This window comes from Alternaria conjuncta (genome assembly GCF_024043145.1).
Source record: "Alternaria conjuncta strain BMP 0040 chromosome Unknown scaffold_1, whole genome shotgun sequence".
Taxonomy (NCBI): Eukaryota; Fungi; Ascomycota; class Dothideomycetes; order Pleosporales; family Pleosporaceae; genus Alternaria; species Alternaria conjuncta.
In genome coordinates, this window is record NW_026250090.1 from 2,217,197 (window position 1) to 2,238,894 (window position 21,698).

Sequence of the window (21,698 nt, forward strand, 5' to 3'; positions counted from 1 at the left end):
AGTGGCTCGGGTGGCGAGAAAGGTGCCAAGGTGGGGCGATGCCGTTTCGGTGATGACGCGGGCATGGATCTGATGGTCGGCCAAAATTTCCATGAGAGAGAAACTTCAACTGCGAGGCAACTCGACGTCCAGTTGATACCCCCGATTCACTGCATCGCCCCTTCCACTTGTCTTCTGGCGTTGAGCAGTCTGGTCTTTCTTTCTTTCTTATCTGTTTAATACCCCATAGACTCGCACGCGCCACGCTCCTTCCCACGACATGCTCTCACGAGCGTTAGGGCGGAACATCCGCAGAAATGCCTACACGACGCCCTCGACGCTGTCGCAGCAATTGACGCTGCCATGGCTCTGCCCAGCCCTCTCCCGCAAGACTTCACACACACCACATGATGCGAGCCAACGGCAACGGCAGCGGCAACGGCCGACCTCACTGTCGTCACGGCACGAGACACGCTCCCTCGCCACGTCTGCGCAGATGCAACCCCCACCGCCCTCGGCCCTCCCCTTCGACCCGTTTGCGCTGTCGCTGGGACGCCAGTTCCAATCGCCTGAGCTGTCGCGGCTCCAGCCATGGGACGCTACAAACCCTCTCGTCGTGCGTGACACGTTAGCGGCATCCCCACCAATGCGTTCTGTCTACGGCCTCGGTGCCGACCCGATCGAGCTACACCAGAATCTCTACGCCTGTCTGCGAGTTGGCCGCTTGGACCGAGCAGCCAGCATCATCGCCCGTCTCGCCTCCGTCTTCAATCCCGAAGCTGCAGAGCTCTTGGATGCCAACAATGTCTATCTGCAGACGCTGCTCGAAAGCAACCAGATGGACCCAAGTGCCGAGGGCATGCAGAAAGTTCAAGACTGGTACAAGAACAACATGGTCGCAAAGGGCATCCAGCCCAATGCGCAGACTTTTGTTACCCTAATCCGGGCGGCTATGAGCTTCCTAGAAGAGGGCGCGCAGGAAAACGCAGTACGGGAATACATTGCAACCGCACGCAGACACGGCGACCATGTTCTCGACCAGATCAACGCCTCTCCCGAATTCTCCGACGAGGAGTGGGACTTATTGATCCGCCTGCAACCGGAGTCCTTCAACGAACCCCCCTCGGTCGAGGAGGTCCAGGATCTCCACGTCGCTACGCCATCCGGTCGCAAGAACCTCATAGACCACGGCCTGGTGTCCAATCCAGCACAGCCCATCAAGCCCGTGAGGCAGAAGGGCATGGGTCTCGACTCGCTGAAGCAAGCCCTCACCATGTTCGACGACGGGTCGAGCGTGCCCTACCCTCATGATATGCCTGGGACCCAAGAAGACAAGGACAGGGCCTACGCATACGCACGACAACTGAAGATAGAACAAGATGGAGTAGAAGCTGCTGTTGAGAGATGGAAGCAAGAAGATGAGAAGATGCAAGAGATTGGCATATATGGCGTTATGAACTCCAAGCCCATACAGGCCATCATGTACGGCTGGTACTTGGCCCTCGTACCGCTGTTCAAGCAGCGCATTGCAAACGTCAAGGACACCTTGTCCGATCCCGAAAAGGTCAAGACGCGTGATGAAGCCCTTTCCTACGGTGTTTGGCTGGAGAGATGCAGGCCTGAAAAGTTGGCCGCAATCACAGTTGCTCGCGCTACTCAGGCTGCAGTAAAGGGCAAAGACGAAGACAACTCCGCCTACAAAGTCGCCGCTCTGTCTGTCTCCATCGGTACCGACGTCCAAGACTACCTCAATGCCGAGTCACAGACGAGACGCGATGCTTTCCTCCGTAAGCAGCGCAAGCAGACCCGGATGAATTTGGTTGAGAAACTTTCCAAAGAGACTAAAGATACTGAAGGGGCTTCTTCTACACCAGCACCTCCGAAAATGAGCTATCAAATCGAAAAGGCCGACATACCACTATCCGTACGAACCCGGATTGGGGCTCTCTGTCTAGAGCTTTTGCTTCAAAGCGCAACCCTCACTGTGACCGCAAACGACCCCAGAACTGGCAAGACGCTGTCCCGTAATATGGCCGCCTTCCATCATGCAGTCGGATATCATCAAGGCAAAAAGCTCGGCTTACTCGTGCCTCACCATGAGCTCGTTACCAAGTTACGAACCGATTCTGTGCATGCCATCCATTCAGTCAGGCTACCAATGGTAGTAGAACCCAAACCATGGTCCAGTTTTGAAGATGGGGGGTACTACACCATCCCGCAGAAGGTCGTGCGCCAAAAGGCGGGTGATAGCGCACAGCGTGCTTATGCCAAGTCAGCCATCGAAAACGGTGACATGAACAAAGTCATGGCTGGTCTGGACGTGCTCGGTCGTGTACCTTGGCAGATCAACACTCCTGTCTTCGAGGTCATGGCTCAGGCGTGGAACTCCGGCGAGAGTATCGGGTCTCTCGTAGGAGAAGACTCTGTTACTAACCTCAAACGTCCCAAAGAACCTTCTGGAGATGCCACATTACAGGAACGGGCGAAGTGGGGCAGGGCTCTGAAGGAGTATGAGAACAGCGTGGGTGGTCTGCATTCGCAGCGGTGTTTCCAAAACTTCCAGCTAGAGACGGCACGAGCATACGTGAACGAAAAGCAGATATTCTTCCCGCACAGCGTCGACTTCCGAGGTCGTGCCTATCCAATCCCGCCTATCCTCAATCACATCGGATCCGACATCTCGAGAGGACTCCTCAAGTTTGCGAATGGTAAAGAGCTCGGTACTGTCGGCTTACAGTGGCTCAAGATCCATCTAGCCAACCTTTACGGCTACGACAAGGCTAGTCTGCGAGAACGTGAACAGTTCACCATGGATAATCTGGAAGAGATCTACGACTCTGCGACAAATCCTCTGGGCGGCAGACGGTGGTGGACCCAGGCGGAAGACCCATGGCAATGCTTGTCTTGCTGCATGGAGCTGAAGAACGCCCATGATCTGCCTGATCCGACTCGTTTTGTTTCACAATTACCTGTTCATCAGGATGGAACATGTAACGGACTTCAACATTACGCAGCGCTCGGTGGTGACTACGCCGGTGCTCGTCAGGTCAATCTTGAGCCTTCCGACAGACCACAGGATATTTACACTGGTGTTGCTGAACTTGTCAAAGAAATGGTCGCAAAAGACGCCGAGAAAGGTCTAGCACAAGCTTGCTTCATCAACGGTCACATCACACGCAAAGTCGTGAAGCGAACAGTCATGACCAATGTTTATGGAGTTACCTTCATGGGAGCGAAGCAGCAGGTGCAAGACGAGCTACGCAACTTGTTTCCTAACTTCGAGCCCACAAAGCAGGTTTCTTCGCTCGGAAGCCTCGCGTTGTACATTGCCTACAAAATCTTTGACGCCTTGGGCAAAATCTTCAACGGTGCTCAAGAAATCCAATACTGGCTTGGCGAATGTGGCGAGCGCATAACGACATCGATCACTGCTGAGCAGATCAAACGGATCAAAGACCGCTTCGATGGCGCAGACCCTTCTGGAGCACTATATGATCCGAAATTTAAGGCGCCACAAAAGGTCTCTGCAGGTCAACTAAAGCAACTCAACAAGGCTATGGAGAGTTTTACGACTAGCATCATCTGGACCACCCCCCTAAAGATGCCCATTGTGCAGCCCTACAGGAAAGATGGGTTCCAAAAGATCAAGACCAAGATCCAAGACATTACAGTCGCCAAGAAGTCTCAGCAGGATGAAGTCGACAAACGCAAACAACTTCAAGCGTTTCCGCCCAACTTCATCCACTCTCTCGATGCGAGCCACATGTTGCTCTCGGCATTGAAGGCTAGCGAGATGGGTCTTGACTTCGCCGCCGTACACGACAGTTTTTGGACACACGCTTCCGACATCCCCAATCTCAATGTCATCCTCCGCGATGCCTTTGTACGAATGCATACTGAAGACATCGTCGACCGTCTCGCTGCAGAGTTTACTGCGCGTTATGCAGGTGCTATGTACCGTGCCACCCTTCATATCGGCGCGGACGTTAGTCGGAAGATTACCCTGTGGAGACATGAGCGCCGTCAAGCCAAGGGCATTCTTTCGAAAGCTAACGGCTCACGGCACGGAGATGCTTCATTCGAGGAAGTTGCGCTCGAGGCTAAGCGGCAAGAGCTTCTAAACAGTCAAGATCCCGAGAAGAGGAAGCAAGGTGAAGAGATGGTCACGCCCACCAGCATCTGGCTTGAAAATCAGGATCCTAAGGCACTCCACTCGTACAGGCTCAGTCTTCTTGGGGAGACCAAAGATAAGAAGTCAGCCGACAGGGAAACACAGGTGAAGGACGAGGCCTTGGGCGAAGAAGAGGACGCCGTCACTACCACTGAATCCACAATGGACATTGTGGAAGAGGACGCCGAAGATCTTGCAAAAGACCCCCAAGGCGGTCGCTACGCGACAAAGAAGAAATCCGCATCCCGTGTGGCTTACGACCAGGGTACGATTCAAGTCTGGATCCCACTCAGCTTCCCGCCCGTTCCGCAAAAGGGCGGCTGGGACGTATCTCGTCTCCGCGAATCGAAGTACTTCTTCTCATGACTAAGTCCAGCGCTTCGGGGCGACGCCGAACGCGACTTCTTCGCACCAGGCCATTACATGCCCCTCGTAGCCACGGAACAGATCCGCAACATCGTTTCGAAACAGAGAATCGAATCGTTGGAGGAATGCGGTTGGCATGTCAAGATTAAACCCCTGACGTGGTGGAGGGCGAGCCAACCACCTGGTAGCGGGACCAGGTTGGGGCGCATGAGGAAGGAGGGTGAGAAGAGAGGGAGGAAGAAGGCGCACGTCTGAACTGATCTTTTCGATCTCGCCTCCGTGGATGGAGTCATGTTGGGTCTTTTTGTATGGAATATTTGCATCGCATGGTGTTTTTGGCATTGTTGGACATGAGGAAAATCTTTGTTGTATATACCTGCTGTACCAAGGGAAACGATACCCTATTTATGTATTATGAGCATGATGAGCACCACGCTTACGAAGCTTATCTTATCAAATATCTACGTCTTTGATATACATTTCCAGACCTGCGCAATGCGAATGTGTCTTGAATTGAGGATCATTTGAAGCCAATCTTAGGACCTCGGGAGGCACATAACTGGCACGTGATGTACTGTGATCGGCAAGCGCGCTCTGCCGGGCGCGGTTGCCGCCGCGAAATCACGAACGCGTTATTGCGAAGGTAAACCGCCCCCCACCACCCGATAACCCCATCCTATCTCCGTCTCAGCCTTATCTCTTCTGCCTGTATGCCTTCTTTGCGCCAACCCCAGTACGTATGCCCACTCGCCTGAAGTAGCTACCACGTCACGTCTTTCATGCGTGGCTGACACGGGTTGCCCGAAGTCAAGCCACTTGAACGGTAGGTGAGGTGGTACAAGAGCTGACTTCTCTACTCATACGCTCACCGGTTCACAATGAGGCTCGTTATCCGTACCTTCCTACTGGATATCTTGTTATTGAGGCAATCACTTGGAGAGTTATAGGGTGGCGTTGCCGCCTAGCAACCGCACTGGGTAATGAAAGCGATACGTGCCCGCCATGTTGTCTACGGTGAGTTCTGCCACCCGGACCAAACCGCAGTCTGGGTCAAAGGCGCACTGCACTGTGTTGTTTCGATAAAGACGACGCGAACCCGCCATGTGAACTCCACAGTGATTCCGGCCTTGCGAGCCTTCCAGTCGATATGACCAACTTCACGGAATGTGAAGCGCGCTTCACAGCCGACAACGACGCCGGAAAGTTACTTCGCAGCTTATGGGGATGGAACGGCACCATCGTTGGAATTGTATACAATAACATGACCCAGATATCCAGAGAAGGATGTATACAAGTGTGCGGCTCAGAACCGGATATATACGCATGGAGAGATATCTCAGGAGTAATAACCACCTGGGTACTGCCAACGATTGGTATACTTCTGCAAGCACCCTTCGAGAGCAACAAATTTCGACAAACATTGCTGGCCATCACGCGATGGGTGGGCTCGCCTATCGCATCGCTGTCCTATGTACTTTGGAACATCAAGGTCTCCACCAAAGCTGCCTTGATGGTCGATATGGCTGTTAAATATGACGAACCGCTCGAATGCGCGATCGACTTTGCCAGCATGCGAGATTCGATGTACCTCTTGCTGGTCCTGAACCAGTACACACTGAAGAAGTCAACTGCCATGTCGAAGGATCTCCATAAAGAGGCGGAGTGCTTATTGCGCATCACGCTCTTCAGCAAGGATTTGATTTTGAAAAATACCAACAAGACGCTCCATCAAATGAGACGTGAACTGGCGCAAGAGGTGCGTGAAACGAGACGAAGAGGCACTGTACCAGGTAATCGCTCTTATCCGACAGAATCGCACGCGCTTACTAGTGTCATAGTCTTTATTTCCATTTTGTGGTTCTTGTTTGCTTTCGCACTTTCCATACAAGATGCTTTTAGCGAACTAGGAGCCAACACCACTGCTCACGATCTGGCGTTGGGCTGTCTACTGGCCTGGTTTCCGGTCCTCATTTTGGGCTCTATCGTAGACCGCAACCCAATCGCAGCAGAAACGATCCGCAAGAAACTGAACACCTTAGTCGACCACGTTCGCGATTCTTTACATGACCGGGAAAATCGTAGGGAGTACCTCAAACTCTTCCAAGGTCGGCCAGAATACCATGACTTGGAGGTCAAGATCGGGGATGTAGCAGAGAAAGCACAGCAGATGGGCGGCTTTTTTGAAAGTTTTGCAGGTCAAGCGCGGGTGAGGTGGCATTACGGTGCCGCGCATGCCATTTTGTGCGATATCGAGGGTTGTTATATCCAAGAGAAAGGCCGTGACTGGCTGGCAAACGAAGAAGAAGCACGAGCACATCTGGTATTGGGGACCGTCAACGACGAGGGCTTGGTTTGGTTCGATTTCCGAGAATTCTGGCAAATCATCAGTGCTGTCATCATCGTCGGCGGAAGTTGCGGAGGCGCATTTATCTTGAGCTACTTCACGCCCACCATCGGTCTCGGTTGTCGCAGCGGCGGGTACACCATATTCTTCACCGTCGCAACGGGTCTGCTTATCGTTGAAATGGCCGTCTGGATGTACTTTTCGCCGTATGAAATTACTCCGCGTTGGCTAGCCCTCCTTAAGCGTTACCTGCGTAACCATCGCACTTTCAATCAGTGGGCAGGGTACGCACAGCCGATAAGGGAAGGACTCGGACAAAGCTTTTCCGGAATGTGTGAAGCTATGGGAGACTTGTTAGTTCGTTGCATAGTCTCTATCTGTCTCCTATGGCCATTGGGAGACAGGGAAACTAGGAGAGCGAGAGTCGAAGATTCCCTAGAGGAGACGCAGGCAAAGTGGGACCTCGTCTTCTTCCGACCCATGGAGTGCCTCAACACCATATGTCTAGTGAGTCACCCCTGTGTTCTCTGAGTAAGAACTGCTTTACTGACTACTTGCTCACAGATGTATATCGTCATGGCACAAGTTACCGGGCTGTACAGAACCTGTGACTGCGTAACCAGTAACTGGGCCGGGGGTGGTGGCTACCTTGATTTCAGTCAACAATTCACGTCGAACGGCTACGGGATTGCCATAACCTGGAAATCGGGTACCGCATTAACCGCATCCGTCATGGGACTGGCTATGTTTTATATCACGGTAGAATGGTGTCAGCAGTCTCATCTCTCAACCGAAGACTACCAAGACGCCATGAGAGGTTTGCGATGGACCCGCAAATATCGATTGTGGACAATGCACGCTCGCCGCATATCCCGTGGTACATTGACTCGGCTAGGAAAATTCGCTTTTGCTATCGGAAATTGATCAACATGATCGGTCCAGATGAAAAGCCACGGAAAACGCTCATGTGGACCAGGGATGTCACAAAGAAACCAGTCCTCTTTCGCGCAGACTCTGCATATGCAAGAAACGATAGCCATAGGCACCCCAAATTCTCATTCGAGCTGACGCGCAACGATACTGGGACGCATAATGCTGTGCTCGTTGCACCGGCTACAGCACACTCCTTATCCTCGCCAGCAATCACACCACATGGAATACACAACGAAAGCGACGCCCCGGTCGCACCACTCGGCGTGCCCAGTGTTCCGCGCATAAGTGATGACTCTTCGACACCTCTTATGCGGACAGTATGGCAAGAGCATCAGCAACATGAAGTAGAGGACCCAATGGGCAACGAGGAGCATGGCAACGAGGAGCATAGCAACGAGGAGACTCCTTTCTTTGAGCAAGGACGCATGCGCACCAGTACACGAACTTGGCCGAATCCGCCGAATCCGCTGCAAAACCGACGAGGGTATCGTCGCGCAAAATCGGATCCAGAGCTTTCGCACGATGGTGGAAATGTTCGAAATGTTGAATTAGTAGTCTCACAAGAACCACCAAACTGGAGATAATTGTAAATGAGACCGTCTTTACACAAAGCCTTGCAGGTGCACACGCGTCAGAGGTGATCTCACATGTGTATGTCGCGCCTACACACCTCGTTTGCGATGTCAACGAGGCTCCACGAAAGAACGTCAACGCGGGAAGAGCGCATGTGGCAGAGTAGGAAAGCGAAATTGCGCAGGTAGATACTGAACGTAGAGCTGATGAGCCACTCACAACGTCTGAAATTCATATCCTACCCATGTAAAGTTACTCCGTTGAATGAAAAGACTCGTCAACATCCTGAATACACGGCTGACAGGACCCATACTTCGATCACTAGCTATGTCTGTAGAATCTGTCATGTCAGCGCAGAGCCCCACGAGTGATTACAGTACGTCTTCGACGGTTTGGTGCGCTGGATTCAAACACCATAGTTAAACGTGTGAGCTACCGGGCTTCAAGAGTGCAAACTTCACGAAAGTTGAATGTCACATATAGTAGGTATATAAGTCCTCTGTTTCTCTACTAATCTACCATATCCACTAAGCCCTCACATCATCAAAACATCAGCAACTTACAAGAGCACTTTTTATCAAGTACAACTCACATCCAACATCACGAAACATGCCTTCTTTCCTACGTGCTAGCGATAGGCGCTGCGCTGAGTTCATCATGCATCCAAATGGGCACTGTGTGCGTCTTCCAAGCGGTTCCGAGCTCTACTTCACCCTACCAATCGACTTGAACACCCAACCACCCATGCCGCCCCAAGATCTCGAAGCACTTGCTGCATACTTAGAACGGACTCAACCACAACTTGCAGAAGGACCCGACGATCCCATCTACCAGAATAGCCTCGCCGTGCGAGGTCTCATTAGCGACTGGCTCCAAGGCTCCCAGTACCTCGACGACATGGAGATGTACGCGTGGGAGTCTGGTCATGGCTATCCCACATTCGATGATGAATTCGGCCTTCCGGTCGATTTCGAGTGGCTGTGGGATGTCATCGATTTTGAGGGAGGGGAGGAGTTAGTCTCCCGTTATGTCGAGTATATCAACGATTCTGCTGAGCTATACGCACAAGCTCATGCCGAAGACCACCATGACTCCCTTCAGTCATCCCACGCTCCTCACACGTCCGACACGCTTATTTCCAGCTCTCCAGTCGAGCAACCTCAGCATCACCGCTTCGGCCGGTTCCGTGTGGCAACCCAGTCCGACGGACCCGTCTCCGTAGGTGGAGCTGACTTTGCAAACATGGACGATTGTCTAGCTTTCCTGGATACCCTTACCGACATCGAAGCGAAATTGCTCAGTAAGAATATCATACAGTTGGAAGGCGATAGTTCCACTGGGTTGCGCATGGTACCTGGACCGAATGCGAAGTACCTCCCTGAGCGAGTTTCGCAGGCCAAGAAGGAACCTGGTCAAGTTCACGCGTCTCCGGCTGATCATCAAATCCGTCATGTGCATGTCCAACAAGCAGATATTCAACCTGCTCAAATCCACACTATCAAAGCTAATCCTCCAAGCCGTAATATAACAATTCGCGAAGAAGACCAAGGACCACAACCCATTGTTTTCGTGCACAAGAACCCTGCAAAACAGGAAAAGAAGCCCGTCCAAGAGCAGAAGTTGAACTTCAAGCGCGTAGGCTCACCACCCAAGCAGACCGTAGCCGCCGAGCTCGACCCCTTCCGCTTCTACGGCCGGGAACCTGCACACGAGGCACGACACCAAGCTGCCAACGACCAGAGGCTGATCGAAGAGCTTCAAAACCTATGGAATGAGTCCGAAAACCTAGCTAATCATTACCACCAAGTTTCCAGCACGCCCCCTACTTGGCATGCTAAAGATCCACGGAAGGCCTATAACAAGGTAGTAACGATTGATCTGCGCGGGCAAGACTCACCTGGATTTCGACCTCTATTTCCGCTCTCCGACGTAGATCCTTCCAAGAAGACCCCCGACAAGTCCACACCCGCTCCCAAGACCGCCCTCTTCATCTCTGCAGAGGCCCGTCGTAAAATCTTCGGCGCCGGACCAAGTGCTCACCGCAGTGTGTCGTTCCAAGAGCCTACTCGTCTGCCCATGCGCCCGAGGGTGACTGGTATATCTCCAAGCCGCGGTGCTAGTGTCGACGACCCGGCATACCGTATGTGTGGGACGAGTGTGCATCAGGCGCATGCGGAGGACAGCCCGGAGGATTCGCCTCGTCCGGCTTCCGCCTCGTGGAGGGATGTTTAAGGAATGGTGTTTCGTGTGAGGTACCTGTGTTGAGGAGATTGAGATGTTGGTAGTGTAGTTGGGGTTGTTGATGGTGGCTTTGCTGTGTTGAGTAGGACAGTCAATGTATTCAATCCTTTTGCGCATATGCACTTTGCAAAGTGGCTGACTTACCATCTTACATGCCATTACTGTTGCTCCATCATGATCACTTCAAGTAACTCACACGATCCAGTACTTTTGCACAATTTATCCATTCCAATGCCGTTACTACCCAGCAGAGCTAGAGAAATCTACGCTATATGGTATGTAAACATCAGATACCAGCCCAGAAAAAGGGATATTGTTCATGTCCAAGGAGATTCGTTGTCGTATCCTTGAAGAAAGCCTATTCTCATGCATATAGAAAAGCCATCGGTGGAAAACAATCCGAGGAAGAGACAAGTAATGGAGCACTGGCCATGCGCGAGCTCCATAATGTTCCCGAAGAAGAGCCCCTGGTATATTTGGTATCCCCATCCGTTGTACCCTTTCCTGTGGATCTACAAGCGTCATATATCGTCGAAGCCTTCATGTTTGCGCCGGGTTTGAAAAAAAAAAGAGTAAAGTTATAAGATGAAGAAGACATAAACTAGAACGCGAATAGAAGAAGATCAAGGCGACAGGGGGAATCATGCTTGCTTAAAGTCGAAAACCTTGATGGTGATGTGAAAGACATAAAATGGGGAAACTCCTCGCTATGCTTGACCGGCCGTCATGGTTGTATATAGGCCGTAAAGATGTTGTGCGCATGGCGGAAATGCATGAATAAAGGTTTGCGCAGTATCGCTGGTAACGAAGAATAGGTCGACGGGTCGGGGTATCAATGCAGAGTCGAACACCAAATGCAGAAAAAGACATACTATGCCCTGCTCGGGTTGATGTTCTCCAGCTCGCTGCGCTGGCGCAAGTACTTGGCGGCAAGCTGGTCGCCGCCCTTCATGGACTGCTCCATCCAGTGTTGCGCGACACACATGGTCATTGGGTCGCTGCGGGCGGGGTCTTGCGACGCCTTCCTCTCACGGTTGAGAAGCTCAGTCTTGAAGACCTCGCTGGGCCTGGTGAGTGGCAGGACTGTGCGATGAACGAGCTCGGGGGATGTGAGGTAAAAGATGGCAAGCTCACGCTCGGCCACTGCGTCGCCCTCTTTGGCAGTGATGAGAAGCATGCGTCCGGCATCCTCCATGGTGTACTTGGATAGCGGCTCATCAACCGGAGCTGGTGTAGTGGACGATGCACCAGCCTTCTCGACAGCAGCTCCACTGCTGACTTTGCCTGCATCGCGCTTCGAGTTCTGGGTGATGACCTCATCGACGAGCTCTACCATGATTCGGCACACGTCTTGCTTGAGGCCAAGAGCAGCGAGACCGACATCCCAGAATGCCTTGCCTCGTGCAGTCTTGTCCAGCATCTGCGCAGGCACAAAGGATGCAATGTACTGCAGGTCTCGGAACAGGGTCTTTGGGCGGATGTTAGCGTCGCGGAAGAGGCCTTGGATGACTTCGACGATCATGTCTGTGCTTGGTGGTCCAACCGGGGAGCGTGCACCGTTGCGAGGCAGAGGGGAAGCGTTGCTCACGCGTTCCACGCTCATGCTGTGAGAGCGGCGCTCCTCGCAGTTGGCGATGGCTTCCTCGAGGTTTTGTGCACGCGAAGTTTGAGTAGCTGGCTCACGAGAACTGAGCTCTGGCATGGTGCCAAGGGTGGGTGATTGAGGAACTGGGGGAAGAGTCTCCCGACGGTTGTTGTACGAGCGGCCCGTTCGAGAAGAGAGTGATGCTATGATGAGCAGCTCTAGCTCATACAATGCATGCAATTTAGAGTATGGGTTGGGATGTGTCTGGAACCTGCCCAACAGCCGTCGGAAAGCAACGTTGTACGGGAACTCGAGTAGCCCAGCCTTCTTCGCTGTGGCATTGCCAACCGAACGCGAAGTCGCGTCGCTGGAAGTCGAAGATTGCTCGCCGGCAGATTGGTGAGCGTCGGATGCACTGGCGTGTTGGAAAGTTGCAACAGGCGGGGCCGCTGTTCCACGCTCGTTGCGACCGAGCGTCTCCAGCGGCAAGTTGCGTGAATCGGGCAGGGTCTGCTTCCGGATGTTCTTCATGCTCTTCTTGGCGAGCTGCTTCTTGCGTTTCCGTTCTTCTTCATCTCTACGCTCGAAGCAGTCGTCTAGCAGATCACCACCGAACCATGAGTCGGTCTCGCTGCCGTTGGCGAAGACCATTGTTCCGAGGTCACTCAGAAGCAGGCCTGTGAGTGTTTGCTTCAGATCGAGCATGAAGCGGCGCTTGTCTTCATTAACCATTGCAGATTGCTTCAGCATCACCGTACCCTTCGATGATGATGCGGTACGTGGTCGGATGCTTGTGGCGTTGGTAGGAGACTGCGCTTGGGTCTGGAACGGTGACCAGAAAGTAGCCATAGAGTCGATTGCATGCACGGGTGAAGACCCGCCGAAGTAGTCGGGGGCATCCATGGGGTTTCTTCCCCAGGGGCTCTGGTCGAAACTGGAAGATCCATTGCGGTTAGCTGCGGCACGCAGACTACCTTGGCTTGGTCGTTGCGAGAAGTCATGGCTACGAGAACCAGGTCGGCCGTGGGTCTCGTACTCCTCATCACCGGCGATGGAAAGAGTGCCAACGCCAGTCAGAAACAGGTCGCCCTTCTGCCGTCCGCTCTCCAGAATTTGTTGGTCGCGCTTGTAGAGGTCGCTGGCCCAGAGCACGGGCCCATCGAGGACGCCCTCACCAATGACCTTGGTGACGCACTTGTCGACTTCGAGACAGAAACGGTGTATCCGCTCCTCGCCCTTGCAGAAGTTCTCCACGCTGTATTGCATAAGCCACTTCAGCGTGATTTGCGACTGCTCGTCTGACAGCTTATTCGGGCCACCGAAATCCTGAGAAGCTGACATGAGGTCAACCAGCTGAGCTTCGTTCTGGCGTAAGAAGCTGTTGCTGTTTCGCGGTTGAGAACCGGACGGGCCTCTGACATTAAGCATCTTGGACTGTTGGTCCATGATCTTAAGAGCAAGCGCAACGTTCCTGGCGTCCTCGTATGGCTTGGAAGTGCGGACATCTGTGATGTACCACATCTTGTCTCGAAGATTCTTGAACGTGAGCATCATCTCTTCGACCATACCATCTGACCGTTCCTGGGACTGCTTGAGCCACACGAACCAGGCCTCGAACTCTTCAATGGCATTGGCTGCCTTGCTGAGGAGGTCGCGCGGGCTGCGAGAGAAGTAGTTGAGAAGGGCTGCGTAGCCGTTCTTGACCAGTGTCGGAGAGCTGAGTCTTTTCAGACTCTGCAATGTCTTGTAGTACATATGCGCATTGACGAAATCGGATCGTGCTTGACACTGGTACATGGCGGTCTCAAGCATAGTGACCAGAACTGAGTTGTTCTCTTGCTTCTCGCCGACTTGAGGGTTGCTGTGACTTCTCGGAAATTGTGGTGAGCGCCGTGATGAGACGTTTCTTTGGCTGGCAATCATGTTGGTAAGCTGGCTTTGGCTCTGAGTCGAATTGTATGGGTTGCGCGATCCGAGGTTTTCGCTGACGTTGCGTACTGGACCACGTCCACGAGTGCTTTTGCGGGTCGTCATTCTGTTGCTGAAGTTCTTCGATTCGCTGTCGGGCGCAAGATCCTTGGGAATCTCGTACTCCTCCACCAGCTTGGCGATTGCCTCTTTCAGCTGGTGGTAGTCGTTGCCAAGATCGAACCTGTTCCCGCCCTCTTCGTCGTCGCTGCTGTCGCTGTCTGGTGAGTCCTCGTCGTGCTCATCTTCATCATCAAAGTCTTTGCGCATACGTGGTTTCAGCTGCTTTCCATCGGCGGAGATGTAAAGGACAGCCCATCGCTCTGCGCACGGATGGCAAGAGCCTGATGTAGCTTCGAAACCTAGGAGGCGGGTCATCTCAGAACATGCCATTCGCAGCTGTCTTCCGTATTGCTCTGTTGGTGCAGGCTTCATCTCTGTCGGTGATTCGCCGGATACCGGGTTGCTGTCCAGGAGTGGCTCACGCGAGGTCTGGTCACTGGTCATTGAAGAAGCACTGGCACTCAGGATAGAGCTTGCGTCAGTCACGGAAGCGGCGGCATTGCGGAATGGAACCGACATTCCGGACATGGAAGAAGCAGAGGAAGCCAGACCAGTACGGCGCTGGCTGTCATTGTCCATGTGGCTGGATGACGGACGTCGCTCCGGGAACAGGGCGTTGACCAGGGTGACTATGTCGGCTGGTGACAAGACAATGAATGGCTGAACTTCCACAGTTTCTCTGGGTGATGTTATAGCCTTTGCAGGAAGCAAAATTGGCTTCGAGGGTGTCTTGGTGTGCTTGAACCGAGCGAGGATGTTCTCGATGTGTGTGCGGATCTCTGGGAGGATTTCGTTTTTCTGCTTCCTACAATTTTGTTAGCTGATGGCCCAAGGGTACTGCAGCATAGCGTCATACCAGTTGTAGGTCATGTTCACGACATATTTCTGCGCTCGGATGGCGACCTCTTTCAGGATCTTGATGCGAGCATGCTCACTGATGTGGTGGCCAATCATGATGCCATGGGTCTGTTTGGTATTAGTTTCGCAGTTCTTGCGTCAGAAAGGGTAGACATGCCTCGGGATGGATGATGGCGTTCATGAGGAAGGTAGAGAAGAGCCAACGCGAGACAAAGAAATTTTGCGAAGCCCTGCGCAAGCTCTTCTCGTCCTCCAGCTTGCGGAGGATGGCATTTCCAATCTCCAAGACTCCTTCTGGAATGCCGCCGGCACTGGGCTCATCGTCAACGACCTCGAACAGACGCTTGACAGCCTTGTCAAAGAACTCGTCTGCTGCGATGGTGTCCTTGCTGGAGCGCGGGGTCGCTTGCATTCCGGGTCGTGCGGCCTGCTCCTCGGGCTTCTCGAGCAGGAACTGGCCATCCTGGAGGGTCTGCATAAGATAGAGCTCCAAGTTGGTCTTTCCGGGCCATTCTCGCATGCCGGCCCAAACATCGAGCACAGTGCGGATGAAGTTGGGGTTGTTGTTCTTAATCAGCTTAGCACAAACAGTGGCCCATACATCTGTGCGGCGAAGGTCCTCTGCCGAGTCGGGTCCGGATGAATTAGCGAAGATGGTGTAGACGAGGGCAGACAGCGGATCGTGGCGCTGGAAAGATAGAAGACGTTCAACCGGGCTTGTTCCTTGCTGTTGGGCCTTCTGCGAGGGAGCGTTGCGGCTACGGGCGTTTGCAAACATGACCGAGTCAATCGGGTCCATGGTCTGACGGAAAGACGTAAGAGAAGTGAGCTCTTGCTGCGAAAGACTGGAAATACGAGCAGCAAGAAATTCTGGGTTCGTACGGATTTCAGAAATGAAATCGAGAAGGTTGTCCAGAATCTTGGACGGGACTTCATTGAGGAAAGTGGAGGCAGAGAGGGGCTTCTCGCTCCGGAAGTTCTTGGACTTGCCAAACTCCAGATCCGGCTCCAAGAGGGCATACTGCCGTGTGGCGTCGCACGAGTTGCGGACATCGTTGAGGGCGTTGTAGAGGGAGGCGAACGACTTCTTGTCGTCGGAGCGGAAGTTGTCGACCAGCGTGCGGTAGGCCAGCTCGCCGCAGTGTACCAGACGTGCGGAGAGGGCGCTCGAGACCAGCCAGCGGTGCAGGCGCACGCGGGCATGCGTCTTGCGCTGCTCCTGGTAGCCCTGGAGGCGGATCAGGTGAGCGAGCTCGGCGAGGGAAGTCGCGGACGGTGGGATGGCTGCAGTCGGCAGGTACGAGTCGGTGTAGGAGGAGAGGTCCGCGGGCAGCAGGCGCGGCAGGCGGCCGGCGGGGGCAGACATGGAGGCGGGTATCTGGGGGCGCTGGAGTTGCTGGTGGCCATGGCGGTCGGCGTGGACGTCTGGAGTTCCGCCAGGTCGGCTGCCCATGGTGGCCGGTGGTGGTTTGGGAGCGCGAGGTGAGGGCGACCTGGGCGGGCTGTGAGACCTAGGCGGAGCCTCAGCGGGCGGGTCGTCGACTTGAGAAGTAGTGTGCGAGGGCGTGTGGCATCTGGACGACACATGGGTGACGGTGGGCGACACGGCTACGAGAAAGTCAGCGTCGGCTCGCCTGCCAGCTCATCGTACATGCACAGAGCAGCGCATTGATGCCCGCGCCAGCTATTGGCCGGAGACGCGCTCGCGCACGGGGGGGATGGCAGAGCACGGGGAGGGAGATGGGCACCTACGCGGAGTGTTGCCAGCCTGCGCCGGCGAGGCTGTGAGTTGGGTTCGTCGCATCATGTCGCCATGAGAGAGCCCCATGGAAGCCCTACGGAAGGTGCGGACCTCAAGAAGGTGGCAGAGATCCCCTACGGCATTGCCAGATGGGGCGGTAGTCTTGGGAGAAGAAGAACTGCTTTGGGCGCGCCCTCTCCACCGCGCTCGACGTATGCGCTGGCGCGTCTTGACTCTTTAGGTGGTAATGATACAGAAGCGAGGCAAAAGAAGCGTGATTGGGCCTCGTCCTCGAGTCCCTGTAACAAGTCACGACTGCAGCTCAACGGCCCCGACTAATCCCATACTACTGCTAAGCCGCCAGCCGCCTAGAAAGCATACCGTGTGCGAAATACAGCGGGGGAGCTGCTTCAGATTGGTGGCCGTGCCAGACCGCCAGACCTGCCCACGACCTCCATGTCGCCATGGAGCCGTCCAGGCGATGACTTGCAGGAACAGCACATCGCAGTGGGACGAATGAGGACCAGCCCGCCGAATGCCTCAGCTCAGACCCTCGCCTTCCCACACCAGCCATCCCCGCCTCGCACAGAGACTCGTCGACAACGCACGCTTTGGATCGGCGCCGTCGTCGCTCTGATGGAAGCTTCGGCGACGCTCTCCCGCCGCTGGTGCTGGCCGTGTTGATGTCGCCATAGAGAGACTAGGCGGTATCGCTGGCCGCCTCTGCGACCGCCCCTCAACGCTACCCCTCCTCCCTTCACCACGGCACACTGCCCTCACGAGCAGAGCAACTCGTAAACTCTCAAACACGCTTCTCCGCTGCAGCTGCAGCGCCAATACAGACGACGCCCCTCAGCTAATCGCCTGCGCGCAGCTCTGCTCGCCCTCCTGACGTGACGGCCGGCGAGTGGAGTCGCCCTCTTCCCCTGCGCTGCCAGCGCATGGCTGTCAAAAAGGACCAAGCCATGCAACATGCTGCACGCCAAAGCATCGCGCTGCACCGCTGTGAACCCATGTTTTCCCATTCATCTCCCAGTGCATGCCTAGTGCCTCGCAATCCTCGACATCATTCATCACTCCGCCGTGCATATCCAGTCGCCATCCAATGAGCCGCACCGTCACACCACATACTAAACTCTCTGCAGCATCTCCTGCTTGGGGCTATCGCTGCAGTCGCTGCGGAGCTTCGTTCCTTTTGCATGTTTGCAGTCGCAGTGCGTCTGCCGCTATATCCTGGTGCATGGCAACTCAATCGCGATCGTAATATTACGAGATAAGAATATCCTGCGTGGGCGTTGAAATGTTACATTGAACATGTTTCGTTTCCAGCTGGCTATCGGAGATCGTCGACCATCTGCCGGTCGCGTGTAATACCCCGCCACACGATTGCCGCATACAGACCGCTCCTTCTTCAGGTACCCATGGCCATTCCACGTACTCTACCCAACGGCATTTTGGGCTGACGGCTGCCCTGCCCAATCGCTGCTAAGCGCCTATCTACAATGCAAGACATGCGAAATCGTGGCGATCCCCGCTAATCCGACACCAACGCGCCAGCGTAGCGCTCTACCGGCACCATTGTACCCGATCGCTGCCTCCGCGACTCCATCACAGCTTGCCCAGAACCCATAGTCAAGGCATGGCTTCCCTGAGTAGAGGAGCGACACGTTTCCGACTGTGCTGCACTTGTCGCTGCCACCAAGTCTTTCTCCACTCGCTCTTGCTGTCAATATCGTCGGAGCCCTGCCAGTCCTCCAATCCCAACTCATCTTTTGAATTCGTGGCAAATGTTTTGGCAGCCGATACGGCGCCATCGTTGAAGGCCCATAGTAACAGTTCTCTCTGGAATTGCCCATCTGCACCCGACGACGTGGTCATCAGGGAATACATGTCCAATTCACGCTCCCTTGCAAAGTCCTCCAACGCTTTGAGGAACGCGTCGGATGCCTGAGCACCTGCTTCGTCGCCGGCTTTCTTCTGGAGGAACTCTATAGGCTTGACAACAGAACTGACACCGAGCTTGCGGCCACCCTGGTCCCATTGCTTATAATCCTTCCGAAGTATGTCGTGCAGCTTTAGACTTCCAATGTCCTTCTTTGCTGCGTTGATCTCCTTGTAGAAGCTGGCGCGGTCGAAGCTTGCAGCCAGCGGGGGACAGAGCATGATCTTAGCTTCCAGGTACTCGACAGCCTTACGGTCATGCTCGGTCGTTTTGTTCTCGTCGTGGAGATCGGCCGTATCGATGAGAATGCTGGCCAGTCCCAACTGGGCGACGTCTGCATCCCAGCGCTTGACAAAGGCAGCGTCGTTGGACATGCTGTCACCCTGCGCATGGGCTGCCCCCGAAGACAAGGCAGACGCGGAAGCCATGTCCCATGATGGCTGGCAGTAGTTTGCAATCAAGCTAGTGCAGCTGCCACACTTCTCGATTATCCTCGGCTCGTCGCCTGTGTCTTGGGGTACTTTTTTCTCGTCGTCATGATGATCAATGACACCAGCGACACGCTCTGCGTAGATTTTGCCCAATTGGCCCTGCAGCGCATTATGGTCTACCAAGATCCATTTGGTATTCTCAGGCGTGAGCTTCGACTGTATGTCTGACAAAGCAGGAAGGTCATCCAACGTGATCAAGTGCTTTGACTCAATATTGGCGTGCTTGAATACGGCCAAGTATTCCGGTCGTAGCTGAATATCGGACGCTGGAATATTTGTGATTGGTACGTAAAGTGGGCTAAAGGCATTCTTGGGCGGCGACATGGACCGGAGGTATGCGTACAAAATGGAACATGACATCGAATCAAGGTCTGCATTTCATGAGTATGCAGCGCCATTGTGGAGCAGGAGTCATGCTCACCCGCAGACTCATTGCCAATGACGAATGTAATCTTCTGACTAGTTTCAATGGCGCTCCGGAGAGCGCCTCTCGCGTGTGTGAGAAAGGCTCGCAAAGAATTCCTCGGCACCGCCATGGCTGTGTTTAGCGGTGAAGCGTGTGTAGGTTTTGGGAGGGTGGAAGACGATGAGCGAATGGTGTTGAAGGATGAAAGTGACGTAGAAGGCGCTCGGACCATGCCACGTGCATCACGAGGGCAGGAAGGCGCGATTCCAGGAATGTGGTGGGCGAAGCGACGTGGAATGTGTGTGGGTGTAAAGTTTTTCATGTTCAGATCGCTTGATGCTTGGGGAGCCGATTATATTCTTTGGTGTCCTTACTTTGCTACCTACCCAGCACTTGGAAAGGCGCCGCATGCGCGTAGTGGCATACGGAGGCTTTGACTGACCTCGACAATACATTTCGCGATATCTTCCCTGACGTGCCTATCCGATCTCGACGCTACCTGCTGGGACTCCTCTAGTACTCCGTAGCCGACGAGCAAAGAACTGCATGATGGGCAGCATCTCGTCGCGGCTGCTCGGCATGCCATCGCCGTTCTTCTTCCACTCTTTGAACTCGATATATTGGAAAGCATCCTTCAGCTTCGTAGTCGCACTGTCGGTGACTGCAGACTTCTTGTCTGCTTTGCAGATTAGCACCGGAGTTTTGCTCTTCTTCTCTAAAGCCTTCAGCGGCACTGATTGGGATAGAGGCCCTCCGATGCTGATCACCCCGCCTAATTCTTCCTCAAGCTGGGCAGCAGCCTGCAGTGCGACCATGCCGCCTTGCGCGAACCCAAAGATCATGATCTCGCGCGCTTTGTAGCCGCATTTGCCGATGAGACCTTCGCGAATGATTTGATCTAGGACCAGAAGTGTGGACTTCTGGACGCCGGTGTCCATGTCCATCTCGCCTGTAGTGGAGTCAAAGATCATGTCTTCACCCCAGTGCGTTCCACCGAGATCGAACGGCAGTGGGTTCGGCGCTTGTATCGCGATGCATGCTGTTTCTGGGAGGTTCAGTTGCTCCCCGAGTTTCGTGAAGGACGCATTCGTGTCGCCGAGGCCGTGTAGGAGGATCAAGATGTTCGTGGGTGGTTGCGAAGCCGGCGCTGGACGAGTTAGCGAGCGTAAGAGCGACTCTGGAGATTGCGACATACGTGGCGTGATGCTCAAGGTCACCGACGATGGAAAGTCAGCTTTCGTGGGGAGTCGGCCCGGCATGTTGTCGCGAAGATGGGGTTGTGGCTGAGTACATGGTGGAGTTGGAGCACCTGAGACTCGGGAGATGATCGCGCGCTAACTAGCCAAGCTTTCTACCACGGAACAAGCAACAACCCCAACTACCTAGGTATCCTACCTGAGGCCAGGCTACAGTATTGGCAAGAGAACTCAACTTTCGTTTCGCATCCTGTGGTACTGTCCAATGAGTATTTGGAACCTCTTGCAGGCGCAGCCCCTCAGCTCGCGAGCCTAGACGCTCCGTCATGCGAGGCTAAGCTTTACCAAGGAAGCTTGTTTGACTGTGCCGAGCGTCCCGTTGATCTGACGTCCACATCCTGGCCCATTACGCACGCGTCTATACCGCAACAGGTTCGTCAATATACTTTCAAACGTGCCGACACGAAGAGTGAGCCACTCAGATTAAGATGTCAGCGGTCTGGTGCGTAACGTGGCGCAAGAATGAGCTCAAGGACCCTGCATGTGCTTCACAGCTGAGCCACAAGTGGTCCCTGGATGGCTGAGCGTGAGAAGAGAGGGGTACGATCGGCCTCGATGAGTGATTTGTTACTGCCAACAGATGCATGAATGCTGGCCGATTATGACGCCGCGTGGCAGCGGTTGTCCGAGGAGAGATACTTAAAGGCTGACAAAGTACGCCTCTAAAATGGACACTACACTCAACTACCATTGCTGAACTACAAACAAGTCCAATATCACCCCTCATCTTTTCGTCTTCACATCATCAACTATCAAAATGGGTTTCTGGGGTTCGTCTGTC

At 54.1% G+C, this 21,698-nt stretch overlaps 6 protein-coding genes across 6 annotated transcripts; 2 read left to right on the top strand and 4 right to left on the bottom strand.

Moving 5' to 3' along the window:
• Nucleotides 1–259: 259 nt before the first annotated feature.
• Nucleotides 260–4,771, top strand: J4E85_000786 (uncharacterized protein; the record flags this gene model as incomplete). Its single annotated transcript, XM_051465075.1, has 2 exons — nt 260–4,500; nt 4,522–4,771. The coding sequence occupies 2 exons, from the start codon at nt 260–262 to the stop codon at nt 4,769–4,771; spliced, it is 4,491 nt and encodes a 1,496-aa protein (XP_051331596.1).
• A 4,204-nt stretch (nt 4,772–8,975) lies between these two features.
• Nucleotides 8,976–10,598, top strand: J4E85_000787 (uncharacterized protein; the record flags this gene model as incomplete). Its single annotated transcript, XM_051465076.1, has 1 exon — nt 8,976–10,598. One exon carries the CDS (start codon nt 8,976–8,978, stop codon nt 10,596–10,598), a length of 1,623 nt encoding a protein of 540 aa, XP_051331597.1.
• Nucleotides 10,599–11,478: 880 nt separating this feature from the next.
• Nucleotides 11,479–15,177, bottom strand: J4E85_000788 (uncharacterized protein; the record flags this gene model as incomplete). The annotated part of the gene is made up of 2 exons (XM_051465077.1): nt 11,479–15,028; nt 15,080–15,177. The coding sequence occupies 2 exons, from the start codon at nt 15,175–15,177 to the stop codon at nt 11,479–11,481; spliced, it is 3,648 nt and encodes a 1,215-aa protein (XP_051331598.1).
• A 22-nt stretch (nt 15,178–15,199) lies between these two features.
• Nucleotides 15,200–16,534, bottom strand: J4E85_000789 (uncharacterized protein; the record flags this gene model as incomplete). Its single annotated transcript, XM_051465078.1, has 1 exon — nt 15,200–16,534. One exon carries the CDS (start codon nt 16,532–16,534, stop codon nt 15,200–15,202), a length of 1,335 nt encoding a protein of 444 aa, XP_051331599.1.
• A 1,920-nt stretch (nt 16,535–18,454) lies between these two features.
• J4E85_000790 (uncharacterized protein) lies at nt 18,455–19,791 on the bottom strand (the record flags this gene model as incomplete). Its single annotated transcript, XM_051465079.1, has 2 exons — nt 18,455–19,626; nt 19,677–19,791. The coding sequence occupies 2 exons, from the start codon at nt 19,789–19,791 to the stop codon at nt 18,455–18,457; spliced, it is 1,287 nt and encodes a 428-aa protein (XP_051331600.1).
• A 349-nt stretch (nt 19,792–20,140) lies between these two features.
• Nucleotides 20,141–20,920, bottom strand: J4E85_000791 (uncharacterized protein; the record flags this gene model as incomplete). The annotated part of the gene is made up of 2 exons (XM_051465080.1): nt 20,141–20,808; nt 20,857–20,920. The coding sequence occupies 2 exons, from the start codon at nt 20,918–20,920 to the stop codon at nt 20,141–20,143; spliced, it is 732 nt and encodes a 243-aa protein (XP_051331601.1).
• Between the last annotated feature and the right edge of the window lie 778 nt (nt 20,921–21,698).